General features: G+C 48.5%; 1 protein-coding gene across 1 annotated transcript; it reads left to right on the top strand.

Annotated features, from left to right (window-relative positions):
• The first annotated feature begins 4,980 nt into the window (after positions 1-4,980).
• On the top strand, positions 4,981-12,460 carry LOC138799629 (protein kinase C theta type-like). The gene is made up of 6 exons (XM_069981079.1): positions 4,981-5,532; positions 10,393-10,646; positions 10,733-10,795; positions 10,895-11,449; positions 11,547-11,590; positions 11,734-12,460. The coding sequence occupies exons 1-5, from the start codon at positions 5,326-5,328 to the stop codon at positions 11,569-11,571; spliced, it is 1,104 nt and encodes a 367-aa protein (XP_069837180.1). The 5' UTR covers positions 4,981-5,325; the 3' UTR covers positions 11,572-11,590; positions 11,734-12,460.
• The last annotated feature ends 7,340 nt before the right edge of the window (positions 12,461-19,800 follow it).

The raw sequence follows: 19,800 nt of genomic DNA, 5'->3' as shown, positions 1-19,800 counted from the left end.
TTTATGGGGTGAATTTGGGTCAAAGAATGCGATTCCGCAAATTTTGGGGGGCTTCCATGTTTACGTCATGCACTTGACAGTAAAACTGTCATTTATTCTTCATTCTATATGTCGGTCTGAACACAGCGATATGCATGTTTATATGGTTTTCTAACGTTTTACTATTTTTATTAGCAGTAAAACTTTTTTTTTTTTTAAATAGGCATATTTAAAATGGCCCTATTGTAACTCCTATAGCGCATTTATTTTTTCACCTACCGGGTCGTATGGGATGTCGTATGATGCGTCATGATCTCTAGTTTTTATTAGTTACTTTTTTTCTAGATCAAACGTATTGATCGCTTTTTATAAATTTTTTTAATACATAAAATGTCATTAAAAAAAACAATCTTTGCGTTTTTTTTAACGCTTTTTTTCACGCCGTTTACTATGCCGGAATAATATTGTTTTATTTTAATAGATCGGGCGATTAAGCACGCTACGGTATATTATAATATTATATGTTAGTTAACTTTATTACTTTTTATGTGTTTTATGTATGAAATGGGAAAGGGGGGTGATTTTCACTTTTATTGGGGGATGGGCTTTGGGGCATTTTGTAAAACATTTATTTTTTTACACTTTTATAGTTCCTTTAGGGAACTATCACTGACATACATTGGATCAGTAACACTGATCACTGCTATGCAATAGAATAGCAGGGATCAGTGTTTTCTGTGATCTAATAGAGCCTGCCTATGGCAGGCTAAATCAGGAGACCGAACAGAGGACTGCATGGAGGTAAGCAGCAGACCTCCGGCAGTCAGAAATTGTGATCGGAACCCCTGCCAACACGCTGCGGGGGTCCCGATCACTAAGTGACCGGAGATGCTCCAGTCACTTAAACGCTGCGGTTGCGGCGCGGCGTTTAAGGGGTTAATGGTGGGCGGACACGAGATCGTGGCGGCCCGCCATTGAGGGTGAGGGCCTAGCTGGTACTCACCCGCTATGGGGCGGGCTCAGCTTGTGAGCCTGCTCCACAGCCCGGGACCGCACCAGGCATACATTTACGCCCTCCTTCGTTAAGGCGCAGGCAGCTGGGGCATAAATGTACTTCCGCGGTCGTTAAGGGGTTAATACATTGTGTGAACAACGGCTGTTGTTTACATCAACTTCAATGCAACACATTTTAATGAGAAAGGAGCGGCCATTTTTCTAATTGAAAGACGTTATTTTCATAAAAATATGTTGTGTGAACATAGCCTAGAGGCGCACACCTTTCAGTAATGCAAAATCTAAATTTAAAAAACGTCTGAGCTGGTATAAATTTTTAACATTGTAAATTAGTCACAAGATGAGGCCATGCCCCATGGGTGGAGATGATCACATATACAAACCTTCTACAAAACTTGTGGGTGCACTTACAGTGGGGGTGAGGGGGTTGGATTGCATAAACTGGTGGTGCAGATAAATGTCCCCTTGCAGCAAGATACCTCCCCCATTGTAGAGCCAGATACATGCCCCTGTGCTGCCATATACCTCCCCTCTTGCAGCTATAGTATATACATGGACCAGTGTACGCAGATACATGACCCCTGTTCCCCAGCAGCATCACCAAGCCTCACCCCCTGTACAGAATACTGGTGAGCTGCTGCTGGGAAAAGAAAGGTGGTGGAGTCAGGAGCGGTGGTGATTGGAGTCAGGACATTGAGGAAAGAGAATGTTAATAATAATAATAATAATAATAATGTTTTTATTTGTATAGTGCACACAGATTCCGCAGCGCGTCACCTATCTGTATGTTTTTGGGTGTGGGAGGAAACCAGAGTACCCGGAGGAAACTCACGCAAACACGGAGAGAACATACAAACTCTTTGCAGATGTTGCCCTTGGTGGGATTTGAACCCAGGATTACCAGCGCTGCAAGGCTACAGTGCTAACCACTGAGGCCCATCACTTACCCTGTGCATAGGTAATACATTATAATCTTAGTATAATCCTTTTAGATAATGAAATACAATGCCTATAGCATGCTGTTCTTACACATATTGGACCCCAAAATGGAATTCCACTGGGTAGTGAAACTGAAAATGCTGTGAAAAATAGACCAATCCCCACAATAACTTGCAAGATGGCCGCCACAATCAGCACAATCTGAAAGTAAAACAAGATAAAGGTTATAGTTCAAGATCTACAGTACCATGTGTTATTTCTCTGCTTTTGGATATGGATGAACTGGCAGGCTCAGCTCTTGCACTGCCTAACTATTGAGTGCTGCTAGGCTGAAATTTGCTATATTCTCATTACACTTGTCCCTGTCCAATCCACTGAATTTATTAGAATGCACTGCTTTTGGCAGTAGTATTTTGTTAGCAGGATCTGGGAATCCTCAGTCATCTGGTGCAGTGCTTCTCAAACTGTGAGGCGCCCCCTAGTTGTTGGTGAGGCCCAGCTGAGGAGCTAGTTTTCATAAAAGTGATTCTGATCTGCACAGTCCTTTTGCTGTTTGCAAAAATATCCATTTTAGCAATAATAATAATATTTGTATCGCGCCAACAGATTCCGCAACGTTATTTAAATATATAAATACAATACAGGTTATATTTATATTAAGATAAAAAATGAATAAATTAAAATAAAATTACAGAATTAGAGACCTGCTCTCGAGAGCGTACAGACTAGGATGACTGGGGGTGACACGAGAGGCAACAAGGACTTTATTTGTCGATGTTCCAGTCATTGTACATAGAATCTCAAAGTGCCTATAGGTGATTGGGTGAGCCAGTCACAAGCCATTTTCTGCGCTAAGGTAGGAAGTACAAAGTAGATGGCACCAAAGAGGTTATAGAGAGGATGCAGAAGAGAAAGCAAATAGCAGAGAGGGAGACAAGATTAGGAAATGTTATAAGCAAGCCTGAAGAGATGGGTCTTCAGGGCACGCTTGAAACTTTAGGCACGCTTGAAACTTTAGGTGTTGGAGATCAGCCTGAGCTCTTTGGGTAGGGAGTTACAGAGAACTGGTGCAGCACGAGAGAAGTCTTGGAGGCGGGAAAGAGAGGTTCTGATTATAGAAGAGGTTTGTTTAAGGTCCTTAGAGGAACGCAGAGCACAGGAAGGATGGTAGATGGAAATGAGGGAGGAGATGTATGTAGGGGCAGAGTTGTGGAGAGCTTTATGGGTGAGGGTGAGGAGTTTGAACTGTGTTCTGTATTTAATAGGTAACCAGTGCAGTGACTGGCACAGGGGGGAGACATCAGTATAGCGGCTGGAGAGGAAGATGAGCCTGGCTACTGCGTTCAGGATAGACTGGAGAGGGGAGAGCTTAGAAAAAAGGAAGACCGATTAGTAGGGAGTTACAGTAGTCAAGACGGGAGTGGATCAGGGCGACAGTCAGAGTCTGAGCGGTGTCAGTGGTGAGAAATGGACGGATTCTGGAGATGTTTTTGAGATGAAGATGACAGGAGCGTGCAAAAGTTTGAATATAGGGAGTGAAGGATAGATCGGAGTCTAGCATAAGAGAGAGAGCAGATACATAGTCACTAGTATTTTGCAGGAATGCAAAAGATAGCAAAGTCCCAGTGCCAAAAGCAAGGGTTTTTTTTTATACCTCTCAAGTACGCCCTTAACTTGCGCCCTGTACCCCGTAATACATGTACCGCAGGTTAAGAAACACTGATCTGTAGGACTTGACTATACTGACCCCCTGAATCCTGAACAGCAAGTGAAGATATTACTCTACTCAGTAACTGACGCAGCTGCTGAGGAGACCTCTCTCTGGCTTCCCCACTACATTAGATGGTAAAATAAAGATGCTATTCATATGTGATCAGGGAATATTTATATGTACAATAACCATGGGGTGAGCCCTGAGAATCTATTTCACTGGTGGGGCCTCAGCATCTCAGGCTAACACTAGGATGATGGGTGATTCTTCACCAACAAGCCTTAACAGAGATGGAGAGCAGAGTTATCTCCTATCCCGGCTACTGCAGCAGTGTGAGATGTGATAAACTCCTCTCTATAAATCTGCTCTATAAACACCCAACATGTATGGGATATACAAGGAAAGGGTAAATATGGCCACACAATGATAAATAATACCTCAGAATACAGTCCTAGGTAAAGGCCACAGTGTATAGAAACCAAGGTGCAATGATATGACTGCATAATAGCGACTATGTCAGGTGGCTGAGATCATAGACCAGAAAAGGTCGTAACTACAACAAAATAATTTTAAAGAATCTAATACTTGGTAACAATATTAGAATAAGGACTTTATTGATCCCGTCCACGAAATAGGACCCCCCATGATACTGTAAATGTACATTATAGAAGATAATAGGGGAAGAATATTCCTTCACATTATGATTGTCTTCACCTGCAGTGTCTCCATATACACAGAACATCCCTTATATACAGTGTCTCCATATACACAGCACATCCCTTATATACAGTGTCTCCATATACACAGCACATCCCTTATATACAGTTCCCCCATATACACAGCACATCCCTTATATACAGTGTCCCCATACACACAGCATGTCCCTTATATACTGTGCCCCAATATACACAGCACATCCCTTATATACTGTGCCCCAATATACACAGCACATCCCTTATATACAGTGTCCCCATATACACAGCACATCCCTTATATACAGTGTCCCCATATACACAGCACGTCCCTTATATACAGGGTCCCCATATACACAGCACATCCCTTATATACAGTGTCCCCATATACACAGCACATCCCTTATATACAGTGTCCCCATATACACAGCACATCCCTTATACACAGTGTCCCCATATACACAGCAAATCCCTTATATACAGTGACCCCACTAGCAGTGTAACAGATGATGTGTGTTAGGAGATGGATGAGTATATCATATGATGGTATATAACTGAATATCAGAGAAACCTGCAGCACATCCATGTGTATTGTCTCATCCATCAGTAGATGGTAAAACCAGTCATTTCTCCTGCTGCCATCCACAATAATCTCCACATATAACATGATAATACAGACTGTGATGAACTATGGGCACCACTGCCAGCCCCAATATACCAGTCTCATCACCTGCCCCATCTACTACTAATACAGCACTAGAAGAAGCCGCCATGATGGTCCCTGTCATTCCTCTGGACACTAGACTGTCATTCATGATGCCCACAGCACAGTGTATATGGCAGAGCAGCTCTATGGGCTCCTGCCTGGCAGGTGCCACCTGAGGGTCCTATGACCTCTGACATCACGTCACCGCGACAACCACCGCTGTTCACTTTCTACTGGCGACCGAAGCGACTGGACTGAAGTCTACAGAGAAGAGAACTGCAGAAATGGCGTCCACTGGACACGGCGAGGAGAAGAAGCCAGAAGACGGGAAGAGGAAGAGAGAGGAGGAAGAGGAGAGCGGCGCTGGATTGGACAAGATCCAGAAGAGGAGGAGAGGATTGGAGGATGAGGAGACATCCAGCCCCTACCCCAGGCTTCCCATCAGCCGCTTCACCATCCACCAGGGCTTGGGTAGGGGCAACTTTGGAAAGGTAAGTTCTACAACTTCTCATATCCCTTTATACCCTATGGGGGAGAGTTATCAAGCAGCCATGTCCTCTGTTGCCCATAGCAACCAGACACAGCTCAGCTTTCCTATACTCACAAACCCTGGGAAATTGATAGCTGAGCTGTGATTGGTTGTTATGGGCAACCGAGGACGTTACTACCGTAATACTACTTGATAAATCTACCCCTAAATGTCTATAATATCCCAATCTATTATTCCCTGTTATCAGCCATTACAGGTCTGTTAGACTGGGTCCACACTGCGTATTAACCATCAGTTCAATGTATCCGTTTTCTTGCATCTGTTTTTTTTTTTTTAATAAAACATATATAGTGCATGAACTGCAAATACACAGTGTCAGCCTAGCCATACCTGTAGTTAGGCCTGGGCGATTAATCAAATTAATTTGATTAATTTGCTTAGATTTTGAAATTCTATTTAATTTTTTTGGAAAATCGTAAATTCGATTTTCCAAAAAAAAAAAAGAAAAAGCAATTGCTCTGACCTGGGCGCAGGGGGAGCAGTGGCGCTGCAGGCAAGCTGCTCCTCCTGCAGGTCAGTGCACCCACTGCTGGACCGCCCGGACCCAGAAGATTGGAACCGCCGCCCGCCCCCATCCAATCATCTACTAGATCACCACCAAGCCGCCTGCACCCAAGAGATCGCCACCACCCGCCTGTGACAGCACCCTGAGCAGCCGCAGCAGCTGGGCATCTAGCAGCCCCCGGGGCAGGAGAGACACGGTGCGATTACTGGAGAGCAGGTGAGGACTCGGCATGGCGCCAAACCCCTCCCCCACCACGTCTAACAGGTAATACTACTATTGCTACTACTATCCTCATTTCTGCTACTACCACTCCCACTACTATTGCTACTACTATCCTCATTTCTGCTACTACTACTCCTAATACTTCTCCCACTACTATTGCTACTACTACCCACACTTCTGTTACTACTACTGCCAATACTGCTCCCGCTACTATTGCTACTACTACCCACACTTTTAAAACTACAACTCCCAATACTGCTCCCACTATTATTACTACTACTACTTCCACTCCTGATACAACTACTCCCAAAACTGCTACTACTGCTCCTAATACTAAGACTACCACTTGTGCTTTCAATCCTGATACTAGTACTCCCACTATGCCCACTATTACTACACCACTCATCCACTACTACTACACCCATCATTTTTTTTTAGACTACATCGCCCAGCCCTACCTGTAATGTTAATCTATAGTAACAGGTAGACATCTAGAGATCTCACTGCTCCATGACTACTACTTTACAACCCACAGCTCATCTCCCCTTTTATCTCCATAGTCAGGTGTAGGGCTGCTATAAAGGGGGATTCTGATTCCCTATAAAGCTGATCAATGGGATCACAGCTGTAGGGAAGGGACACTGTTTACATCTATGGCCAGGTCCATATAGGCTGCTGTAAGGCACAATTACATAAACTGACTTCTATAGCTTCAATACAACCTTACAGCAGCGTATCTGTACCTGGAGATATTAACTGCTGTTACGGCCGCGGCGGCGTCCCGCGTTCCGGGCCGCCGCCGCGACCGCTACCTGCCCTATGCAGCAGCCGGTGTCCATAGTCGGGGACCCGGCGCTGCTGTCACCTCGGCCCCGGGGGGCGCCTCACCTCTCCACGCTCCTGTCTCCCGCTGTGCCGGCCGGCGCGCGCGTCCCCGCCTCCTAGGGCGCGCGCGCGCCGGCTGTCTCAGATTTAAAGGGGCAGTGCGCTCCTAATTGGTAGTTGCACCCAATCACTCCCCTATAAATCCCAGCATGCCCTGTCCTTAGTGTTGGAGCCTCTACATGCTTCCCATAGCGTTTGGCCCAGCTCCCTGTTGTTCCTGAGTCCTGTCCGTTACCTGGTCCCTAGTCCCTGTTCCTGGTTCCTGTTCCCCTGTCACTCCACCTGTTCCTGTGTCCAGCTTGTCACGTGCTCTCTCATCTGCAGACTATTGCCTGTGCCATCTCCAGCCACGCCTCGCCTGCCGACACCAGCAACCAAGCCAGGGGTAGCGACCTGGGGGTCGCCTGCCGCAGCAAGTCCATCCCGCCTTGCGGCGGGCTCTGGTGAAAACCAGCGGCCCCTTAGACTCCGCTCCCTGGTGAGGTTTGTGCCATCGCTGGTGCCGGTCCAGTGGATCCACTACTCCGGGCGTTACAGTAGGCTCCAACCATGGATCCCGGCGAGGTGCCAGATCTCCGTGACGTCGCCAGAGTGGTCGCGCAACAGGCTCAACAAATCCAGAAACAGTCACAGCAGATCCAGCAACTCACTGCCGCCTTACAGCAGCAGACTACTGCCCAGCGCACACCATCTCCTGACGCTGCTTCTTCACTCCGACTGGCTCTCCCAAGCAAGTACTCTGGGGACTCTAAGTTGTGCAGAGGATTCCTGACTCAGTGCACCATGCACATTGAACTTTTGAGTAGTCAGTTTTCCACCGAGCGCTCTAAAGTGGCTTTCATCATCAGCCTATTAGAGGGTAGAGCCCTGGCCTGGGCCACGCCACTGTGGGACCGTGATGATCCTGTTGCTGCCAATCTCCGGGCCTTCCTATTCGAGTTTCGCTCCGTCTTTGAGGAACCTGCCCGTGCTTCTTCGGCCGAGACTGCTCTCCTCAACCTCTCTCAAGGCAGCTCCTCTGTCGGTGACTACGCCATCCAGTTCCGCACCCTGGCAGCTGAATTGGACTGGAACGAGGCCGCCCTGTTGGCCACCTTCAAGAAGGGCCTGTCTAGTCGAGTGAGAGACGTGCTCGCTGCCCGAGACCTGCCTACCTCCCTGAACGAACTCATTCTACTGGCCACCCGAGTTGATACTCGTTTTTCGGAGAGGGAGGAGGAGGTTCGGCATGAACATTTACTAACCCATTCCCGTCGCCACCCCCAGCTGGCGCCGGTTTTCCAGAATCCTGACCTTTCGATGTCCCAGCCCTCTCCTGAGATTCCTATGCAGGTGGAACGGGCTCACCTGACGCCTGATGAAAGAATCCGGCGCCTGGAGCAGAATCTCTGTCTCTATTGCGGTGGTTCCGATCACTTCCGGCTGGGATGTTCCCTACGTCCCCAAACATCCGGAGGACGCTCGCACCTAGGTCCGGTGGGACAGGTGTCCCTAGGTGCGAATGCCACCATTCCAAGTCTGTCTATGCCTGTTTCCATCCGGACTCCCTCAGGACAAAATCATCAGACTACTGCCTTCCTCGATTCTGGCTCAGCAGGCAGTTTTATTGCGGCAACATTGGTCCAAAGATGGCGGCTACCCGTGACCCGACTAGCCAGGCCCCTGACTATCTCCTCGGTCACGGGCGAAATTCTTACCGACCGTGTGTACTACCAGACCGCATCTTTAGTCCTCCAGGTGGGTCCTTCACATCAAGAAGAGATATCCTTCTACGTCCTGCCCCATTCTTCCCCCGCGGTCCTCCTGGGACTCCCGTGGCTACAAGAACATGCCCCTCAGCTGGACTGGAGAACCGGGGAGATTCTCAGTTGGGGTCAGGACTGTTCCCACCAGTGTCTCAAGTCACCTCAGACCAAGTGTATTATGTCATTTCCTGTCCCGGCCAAGCCTCTATCCGGCCTACCGGCAGAAGACCAAGACTCGGCGGATGCCTTCTCTGCCGAGGTGTACCCTCTCCCCGTACCCAAGACTAAGGTCGTGTCCTCTCACCACCGGAAGAACTCACAGAAGGTCCCTTGCCACGTTATACCGCCTGATCGCCTAGTACCAGTCGTCACCTCCACTCTTCAGAGAGTACCCCCCGGAAAGACTCATGTTCACCCTGCGCTTCGAAGAGGTATTTTGAACTGGGGACATTCCTCGTTGGAGGCCGGGCACCCGGGAGTCCGTAAGACCGGCCAACGGATCTCTCGCCACTACTGGTGGCCCAGCCTATCCCAAGATGTCAAAGACTTTGTGGCTTCCTGTGCCATTTGCAGGCAAGAAAGAGGGGGAGGCCAAAGGGGGGGGGGTACTGTTACGGCCGCGGCGGCGCCCCGCGTCCCGGGCCGCCGCCGCGACCGCTACCTGCCCTATGCAGCAGCCGGTGTCCATAGTCGGGGACCCGGCGCTGCTGTCACCTCGGCCCCGGGGGGCGCCTCACCTCTCCACGCTCCTGTCTCCCGCTGTGCCGGCCGGCGCGCGCGTCCCCGCCTCCTAGGGCGCGCGCGCGCCGGCTGTCTCAGATTTAAAGGGGCAGTGCGCTCCTAATTGGTAGTTGCACCCAATCACTCCCCTATAAATCCCAGCATGCCCTGTCCTTAGTGTTGGAGCCTCTACATGCTTCCCATAGCGTTTGGCCCAGCTCCCTGTTGTTCCTGAGTCCTGTCCGTTACCTGGTCCCTAGTCCCTGTTCCTGGTTCCTGTTCCCCTGTCACTCCACCTGTTCCTGTGTCCAGCTTGTCACGTGCTCTCTCATCTGCAGACTATTGCCTGTGCCATCTCCAGCCACGCCTCGCCTGCCGACACCAGCAACCAAGCCAGGGGTAGCGACCTGGGGGTCGCCTGCCGCAGCAAGTCCATCCCGCCTTGCGGCGGGCTCTGGTGAAAACCAGCGGCCCCTTAGACTCCGCTCCCTGGTGAGGTTTGTGCCATCGCTGGTGCCGGTCCAGTGGATCCACTACTCCGGGCGTTACAACTGCACTGACCACAACCCACTCATTGAGACATCTCATGCTACATAATAGTGGAATATCCCTTTAAGATCTCTTTATAGAGCATTCAATACCAACACAACCTGACAGACTGACAGCACAGCCCACCCCTCCTGCAGACCTCTTCTAATGTGTATTCTCGGTTTATTTTCTTTAGGTGGTCCTGGCATCAGTCCCCGGCCGAAACATCTACATGGCCATCAAAATCATCAAGAAGAAGGAGGACAACGACGAAGTCATCGTGAGAGAGCGGCGGATACTCCAGGCGTCCAGAGACTGCCCGTTCATATGCCACCTCTATGCCGCACACGAGTCTCTGGAACGCGCTTACATCATAACGGAGTATCTGTCCGGTGGCAGCCTGGAGGGATTGATCAGGATGTGCGGCTACCTGAACATCGGCAACGTAAGGTAAGGAATGGGTTTTCTTCTGGGGGGTGAGGGCAATTGTTAAAAAAGAGTGTTATTAATGACTATTTTCTTTTCTTTTCTATGAGATTCTACACAGCAGAGATGGTAAGTGCTCTCCAGTTCCTCCACAGGAAGAACATCGTCCATCGGTAAGTAGACCCTTTCTCTGCTCGGTCATGCAGGGATCTATCCACAGTCTCCTGTATCACTGGGTAGATTTATCATTCTCTTCTCTTCTTTCATTGCAGAGACCTGAAGCCGGAGAACATCATGGTGGATGCTGACGGCCACATCCGTATCATCGATCTGGGATTGGCCGAAGATGGGGTGACCGCCTCCAGGAACATCAATGGAATGGCGGGAACCTTCCACTACATGGCCCCCGAGGTGCTTCTCAGGAGAGGATACGGCGCAGCAGTGGACTGGTGGAGCCTGGGGATTGTGCTGTCCAGGATGGCCACAGGACGCCACCCATTCTACAACGGCCCCGTCATGCAACAGGCTTTCAAGGCCATGACCACCGAGAACCCCAAATTTCCATCTTGGATCGACGCTGACGGAAAACACCTCATCAAGAAGCTGCTGCGCAAGAATCCTGAGGAGCGCCTGGGTGTGTGCGGGAACATCAGGCAGCATCCATTCTTCAACACCATCGGCTGGAAGGAACTGGAGGAGAGGAGAGTAACACCACCGTGGAAGCCAATGGAGACAGGTCTGCAAAGTCAACATCTGCAGTGGCCGGAGGACACCGACACCCTTCACCCCCGGGACGACTTCAATTACATGTCACCAAGTTGGACCCGGTAAGATTCAATCAAATAGGTTCTTGTTAGCTTGGGGTCTCCATCTTTGTCCTTGTCTGCTATCTCTGTCAGTGACTATGTCTCTATTTCTCCTTAGATGGATGAGAAGATCTAGACTGTGAAGGAATCCACAACCATCTGGTAAGAGGCCTTTATACACACAGGACACCTATCACATGTGCTGTTTTATAGCTGGATGGTCCATTACCAAGACCATCCCACTATGATAACAGAAGCTGCTGTACATATAAGTTTATTAGACATCTTCCTCTTATGTCTTGCAGGATGAACCCGCGCCAACTGATCTCCGCTTCCAGCCTCCTGACGTCTCTGCTGCTGTGTGCGACCTCGGCTGCCCTACAACATCAGCGCTCTCAATAACATCTTCATGCCGGACCTTTGTCATCAGGATACAGCCCCAAGACCTTGACCATGGAAACCTCCAATCCCGGGCTGGCATCTGACATCCCCAGCCTGAAGATCATCTACACCCCCAGGAGCGGCCTGTGCTTCCATCTGGAGAGTTCAGGAACAATAGCCGCATGTAGTAGTCCTGGGGCGCGGAATAGCGGCTATTATCCCTGAACTCACCTCAGCACAGGCCAGGTAAGTAACACACACACCACATCCACATCACACACACTACAGGATAGGTATAGGCACTCACACCTAGCACTTAGTACATGTAGATTAGATACCGGCTCGATCCTGGGATTTATTCCGATCGCCATATTTGGGGTCAGGAAGGAATTTTTTCCCCCTAATGGGGTTTTTGCCTTCCTCTGGATCAACACAGCTGTAAATAGGGTTAGTTTTTTATAATGTTAGGTCACACATCCCTATTACCACTAGCTTAAAATATATCTAAAATTCGACTCCCACATCATACAGGTTAGGGACCAGCCCGAAAATAGGTTTATTGTGATAGGTGAATAATTTACACATACACATAAATATATAAGTATTAACACCACCCCCCTGCATTATCTATAAATAAAATGTTCCTTTTACCCCCCCTATATCTGAGTGCTTGTCTTTATTCCTATGTCAGCTAACAATAATGTGTCAAGGGGAATCTTGCTGATCACAATGCCTTTTTATTAGACGGGTCCCCGCTGTTAGTCTGATCACATCATATAAAGACCCACTAATCTGACATTGTGTTTGGTGGACTGGGCCACCACAGGGACACTGACACAACCAGAAACTACAACTAAGGCTGCATTCACACGTTTCGGGTAACACGGACGTGAAATTCCTGTAATGGAGTCCCCCCCCCCATGGACAGTATCTGTTATACCATACTGGAAGAGCGGGGGAATTGTATGGGTATATGCCGAACTGTAACGACAAAGCCGCACTGCTGCTTCATTACAGTGCTGCATATATCCGTACAGTTCCCCTGCTCCAAGCATCATATCAGAGATGCTGCCTGTGCCTGGGGGAGAGGGGGTGAACTCTGTTACAGGAATTCCACACCAGTGTTCCGTGTTAAACATGGAACATGTGAATGCAGCCTAAGGTTTATGATAAGGAGAATTGGGATAACAGCACAAGCAAGAGGTTTCTAGTACCGTCTGATAAAGCCATGTTCCACTCCAGAAAAACATTACTTCTGCTGTTATAACAATAAGGAAGGATATAGTTGGAGTTTCTGGTTGCTCCCGTGCAAGATCCACACAATGGCGCTGTCTTTTTTTTTTGTTATTATTTAGGAATATGGCCGCCATTACAGATCCCAGCTATCAGATACCCATGAACAACGAAACAGCCTAGGGCCATGTTCACACAATGTAAGTTTTGTATAAATCATGACTGTTGTTGCAATTTGCAACAACGGTCATGATTTATACAAAACATACTGTACGCTGTATGTGAATGAATAGAATCCCAGCAGAAGTGTATACACATAAACACATTCCAACCAGCAGCACGGAAAACTGACATGTCAGTTTTGTGCGGCCGCTATTCATTGTCAGTTCACACAATGGAGAGTGAAGCTCCGGCCACACTCTCCATTGTGTGCAATGTTGAATTGGGATGTGGGCACACATCCGAATTTAACAGAAATGAAGATCATCTGGATGGTACTGCAATACCGGCTAGGATGATCTTCTCTGACACCGGCCACTCTGTGACTCAGCCGGTCACAGAACGGCCGGTGCCTTACATTGTGTGAACATGCCCTAGATGTGTAATAAAACAAGAAGTTTCTTGACTTAAGGTATTGCTGAGTCCCTTCGTCTATCCCCTATCGACCACTACCCCCCACTTAAACCCCTTACTCCACACACCCCCTCCCCCCTTTAACCCATTAAACTGAGGACACCTCTTTAACGTTGGAAAAATTGGCCATAACAGCCTCTTTATTAAAAGTGCTTCCAAAATTAACAAACATTAAATAAATAACAGTAATAACAATAACCTTCAGTTAACCCATTATGTCTAGGGAGGTCTGGCAGAGCACCCTGCAGCAGTACTAGTATTACTGGCTATCCCCCCAGCCACACCGCGCCGACTCAGGGGCTGACAAATCTGTCACCTGGCACTGCACCACTTTCTTTCCACAATCCACCACAACAAGCGGGGAGTATCATCCCTCTTATGGGTCCCCATCCGAATTACTACATTAACGTGCCCTGCAAGACCTCCCTACCGCAGGCTGTCATGACAAAGGAAAGCAACCAAAGCCCACACCCGAACACCAAAAGCCTGAAATAGGGCGGGCGGGCTGAATCTGGTCCGGCAAGAACTGTAGCTCCACCTCTTCCTCCTCTTCCTATAACACCGCCGTCTGTTGGTAAGTGACTCACCTAGCAACTCTCGCACTTTTGACCTCAAACCCCTCACCCCCTCCCAACTGGCTCACAATTAACCCCTTACTGCCCCACTTAACCCCTTGAACTACACTCCCAGCTAACCTAGTCATGCTGGGCCTCCGCTAGGTCTGCGCCCCCGCTCGGTGCCCTTCCTATATTCAGGGCCATATTTCCAGTCCATACCACCCTGAGGCTGAATACGCTTCCACTGTCTATGGAGCTTATGGAACTAAGGGAACATATATGAATAACAGATTCATCCAATAATGATTTACCATCTCTCAATAGGGAAATAGTGAATCCTCATCTATAATATCTTACAGAGTGATAGTGCCACTCTTGATAATATTACCCCAGGTTGTAACAGCGCTCCCCCCATATGTCGTATGCAGTGATAGTACCTTTATTTTTCATCCCCTATGGGCCCACAGAGTAAAATTTGCTTTAAAGGGGTACTCCGGGCAAAATTTATTTTTAAATATGTTATTACATAAAGAAAGTTATACAAATCTCTAATATACACTAATTATGGGAAATGCACATATAGTGCTATTTCCCTCAATTCCGTAGATCAGGCAGGCTTTACTTCCTCCAAAAAAAAGTGACGTCACGCCTCAAGTTTATCGACCAGCAGGGGGCACGTGTAGAAGTATAGAAAGGGAATAGACGTCTATCCTCCCTCCCTGTGCTGGTCCCCCTCCCTCTGTTCCACCCCCCTGCCCGGTCCTATTACACTTCCTGAAGTGGGGTGAGCGCTCCTTATCTGACGCTCACCCCAACTAGCTACCCGTCTCCCCCTTACCCGTTCTCGTGCAGGAGCACTCACCGTCCGCCCCGTCCCGGCGGAGTGAGCGCTCATGCACCTGCTCCATATGTGCCCCCTTGATGTAAGCCGGCCGCCCGGTCCCCTGCAGAGCACTCACCCGACACCCGTCCCTGCGGGGTGAGCGCTCATGCACCTGCTCCAAATATGCCCCCCCCCCTTCATCAGAGCCCGCCGCCTGGCCTCCTACGGATCACCCACCCGCCGCCCCGTCCTGGCGGGGTGAGCGCTCGTGCATCTTCTCCTAAGCAGCTGCACCTTCTGCCAAGCAGCTTGCTTCATCGTGCACGGGACCAGGCGGCGGTGGCTCAGATGAAGTAAGCCGCTTGGCAGAAGGGGCAGCTGCTTAGGAGAAGATGCACGAGCGCTTACCACGCCGGGACCGGGCGGCGGGTGAGTGCTCGTGCACAGGACAGAGCAGCCGGCTTACATCAGGGGCTGCAAGTCAGAAAATTTGTGAGCGCTCTCCCCGCTAGGAACGGGTAAGGGGGGGAAGCGGGCGGCTAGTTGGGGTGAGTGTCAGATAAGGAGCGCTCACCCCACTTCAGCAAGTGTAATAGGACCGGGCAGGGGGGTGGGACAGAGGGAGGGGGGACCAGCTTAGGGAGGGAGGATAGAGGTCTATTCCCTTTCTATACTTCTACATGCGCCCCCCTGACGGAAGCTACACTTGAGACGTGACGTCACATTTTTTTGGAGGAAGTAAAGCCTGCCTGATCTACTGAATTGAGGGAAATAGCAGTATATGTGCATTTCCCATAATTAGTGATTTGTATAACTTTATGTAATAACATCTTTAAAAATACATTTTGCCCGGAGTACCCCTTTAAGTGCCCCCCTACACCACCATAGTGTCCCCTTGGTTCATCACTTAGAAGTAAAGCCTCCTTTCTTCCACAGACCGGTATTAGAGTTATAATTCAGTAATAATGTCCTTATTGTGTACCTCTTAGTAGTAATGCCCATTTTATTTTCCTCACTGGGAGAAAATAGCAGAGCAGGGAGACAAAGGCCTTAGGGCCATGATGGCGAACCTATGGCTACGCGTGTCAGCACTGACAAACGTAGCCATAGTAGCTGACACGCGGCCGCATACAGAAAAGTATGCAGCCGCATGGAAGCCTCCAAAACAGCCTTGTGGCCTTACAGTGGGGCCTGTCCCCACCACGTATTCCCCACCCCACGTACTGCCCGGGTGCAGCTACTGTGACATCACCCGGCACAGTAGCTGCGTATGGCTGGCAACAGTGGTGCCGCGCTCCAGCCCAGTGTTGTCCTGCCTCCAGCCTCGTCTTGCTCCTGTCTCCAGTGGCTACAGCCCGCATCCTGGAAGGCAGTAGTATTGTAAGTGTGTGTGGGGAAGGATGGGGTCAGGTGAGGTAGTGTGTATGTGTTTGTGTGGAAGGGTCAGGTGGGGTTGTGTATGAGGAGGGATGGGGGTTAGGTGGTGTTGTGTGTGTGGAAGGGTCAGGTAGGGTAGTGTATGGGGGTCAGGAGGGGTAGTGTGTGTGTAAGGGTCAGGTAGGGTAGTGTATGGGGATGGATGGGGGTCAGGTGGGGTAGAGTATGAGTAGGGATGGGGGTCAGGTGGGGTAGTGTGTGTGTGTGTGTGGTTTGTAGTTTACTTCACACAATAATTATTTTTTGGGTTTATTAAGTACAGTTATATATTACAATTACTTTGTTATTTAAAGTATAAATATTGCGAAATTATGGTCTTTTTTTCTCGAAGTGACACACCATCCAAGTTATGCTCGTTTTTTTGCCGAAGGCTGACACACCAAGCTCAAAAGGTTGCCCATCACTGCCTTAGGGCATGGTTGAAAATGGTGCCCCCCCCAGGCAAAAAAAAAAACAGGACACATGTCTGATGCTGCCCAGAAGTCCTAAAGACAGAGGAAGAATGGCTGCTATTGCAGTAGATACATCACGGGTGCAGAGGGAGCGGCAGCACTATGACTCGGATGTCTCAAGGGCCTAGTTAAGTTATATCACTATGGGGCACTCTTCTGGTACTGTTATTAAGCATTTATTTATAGGAGAGATCTTCTGGTATCTCATACCCCTATATATATGGAGCATTTTGTCAGAAGTACAACCCACTCAGGACACACATCTACGTCAATTGTGGGGAAACAATTAAACCCAGTAAAGTAAAAAAATATTCATCCTCCAGTACAGTGATCACCAACCAGTGACTCTATAGCCACATGTGCCGACACCAATCCTGCATATTACAGCGGTACAGTATATCTCTTACTCCTCTGCTCTAACACATCAGTAATTGTATCTGTGATATAGGAGAATATAGAGATGGATACAGAAATGACAAATACTGACCCAACCGGGGGAGAGAAAACCATTCAGGTGTTATGTCCTATTCAGCTGCAGATTCCCATATACAATGTACTGTATGAGCCCAGCACAGAAAAGGTGGGGTTCTCTCTGCTGTGACAACTGTGGAGACCCCCGTTCCAGTGTACGGCCCTGATAACATTACGGCAGCAACAACCAGCCAAGGACAATAGTCATAGTGACCCTCACCTTCTACTTCCACATCGTCGTATAACATCACTGACGTCCCTTCTATTTGTCACAGACATCTTCATCACCTGATGGATATAAGAGCAGATATGGGAATTATTGGTGACTTTTCATATTGAACAGATCCTATTACATATTAGATAGATAGATAGATAGATAGATAGATAGATAGATAGATAGATAGATAGATAGATAGTCCACAGCACTCAGGCTCCTAGTATATTGTGTGCTGCACTGATTTGTTGAAGATTTGATGGAATATAACACCATTTTTTTTCACAATACTACCTGAATGCTGTGGACTATCTACTACATATTTATTACGTCCTTGGTCAGGACTGGATCCACTGGCACCACCTTCTAACCCTGGAGTGCTGCTGAACTATTCTCTACATAGATAGATAGCTTGAAAATGGTGGCGAGAGGCCACAGAAACGTTGCCACTTGATTATGGTTGCTGTGCTGATTCATTTTTAATAAATTCACTTTTTTTCTACACATCATTTGGAGTGCCGTGAAAGCTACTTTGCATAGATAGATAGATAGTTAGATAGACAGACAGACATAGACTGCAAAGGTCTCCTGGCAAAAAATGCACTTGTGCTGCCCATAGCCTATTCGTACCACCAGCATTAGGGTAGATGGCACCCTGTGCAAATTTGTTTTCTGCAGCATCTCCCTTATATAGCCCCTCATGTGCAGCACCCCCCCATGCTGCATACCCCATCAGAAAATCAAATATAAAACCATACTCACCACTCACGGCGCTCTCCAGCAGATCCTGTCTTCCCCCTGAGCTCTGATCCCCAAAGGCTATTCAGAGAACAGCTTCCGGCGGCAGGGTCTTCCTCCTTCCTCCAGGCTACATAGCACACGAGACTGCGCGCAGCACTTCTGCTATGAATTATGCGGCCGCCCCTGAAAGTAAAGAGCGGAGTCTTGTGAACACAGGCAAAATACTGCCTGCGGTCAAAAGAGGCCACTCTGCACCTCCAGGGACAGCTGCGTTATTCAGAGCAGACGTGGTGCATGCACGTCGAGTGATTGACAGTGTGACAAACCAATGGCTTGTTCCGTTGTCAGTCAGGGCGCACAATTTAATTATAAGCATGTCACACATGCTTATAGTTTACAGGGTCAGCGCAGCAGCCAGGACGGGGTCCCCTTTTTGTTTGCTGGAGTGACGCGCCCTGTGTGGTTACACAGGTCGCACAGATGAATGATATGTTTGTTGGGACAATTGTCCTAAATTTCAGGGAAGGCCCTACAGTACAGAACAGACATCGGGGCCCACCAAAGTATTCTCTGGTGGGCTCCGATGCCTGCGCCATACTGAACTCTGAGCAGGACCCAGTGTTGGACAGGGGTACCTGGAGGGCAACTAGGGCTACTACAGGGGGCTGCACAGGGAACCACTACTATAAGGGCCTGTACCTGTGTAGTCCCCTATAGTAGCTTGCCCCCTGTGTAGTTCCCTATAGTAGCTGGCTCCCTGTGCAATCTCCTATATTAGCTGGCCTCCTGTGCAGTCCCCTATAGTAGCTGGGGGAGAAGAGAAGCGGCTGGGGACCACCCTGATGACTCTTGGCTCAGACATCATGAAAGTGATGAAGTGTTCCCTTTAGAAACGAGGATCTTCCTTAAACATAGCAGACAGGGAGCAGACATGGGAAACCAACAGTGGAGGTGCCATGTCTGTCCTACAGTCACTGCCCTATCATCAGGTATCTTCTCCTCCATACTTAACCTTAGCTGCCTCATCCAGGGGAGCAGTGAATATTTCAGCGCTGCTGATTGGCTGAGAGGATACTGTGATACATCATGTGACTCCACAGAATCATGTGTCATTTTCAAAATTTTTATAAAAAATATATAAACATATAAATATATATATGTTACCTATAGCACCCAATCATAGAGCAGCTTTCATTTTACCAGAATAGTTTACAAAAATGAAAGCTGAGCTGTGATTGGTCATTATTGTTTCCTTTTATGGTGCGTTTACACAGACAGATTTATCTGACAGATCTTTGAAGCCAAAGCCAGGAACAGACTATAAACAGGGATCAGGTCATAAAGGACAGACTGGGATCTATCATCTTTTCAAATCCATTCCTGGCTTTGGCTTCCAAAATCTGTCAGATAAATCTTTCTGTGTAAACGCA

The sequence above is a fragment of the Dendropsophus ebraccatus genome, chromosome 8 (genome assembly GCF_027789765.1).
Source record: "Dendropsophus ebraccatus isolate aDenEbr1 chromosome 8, aDenEbr1.pat, whole genome shotgun sequence".
Lineage (NCBI taxonomy): Eukaryota > Metazoa > Chordata > Amphibia > Anura > Hylidae > Dendropsophus > Dendropsophus ebraccatus.
The sequence above is the reverse complement of the archived record's forward strand: the minus strand, read 5'-3'. Positions and strand labels throughout refer to the sequence as shown.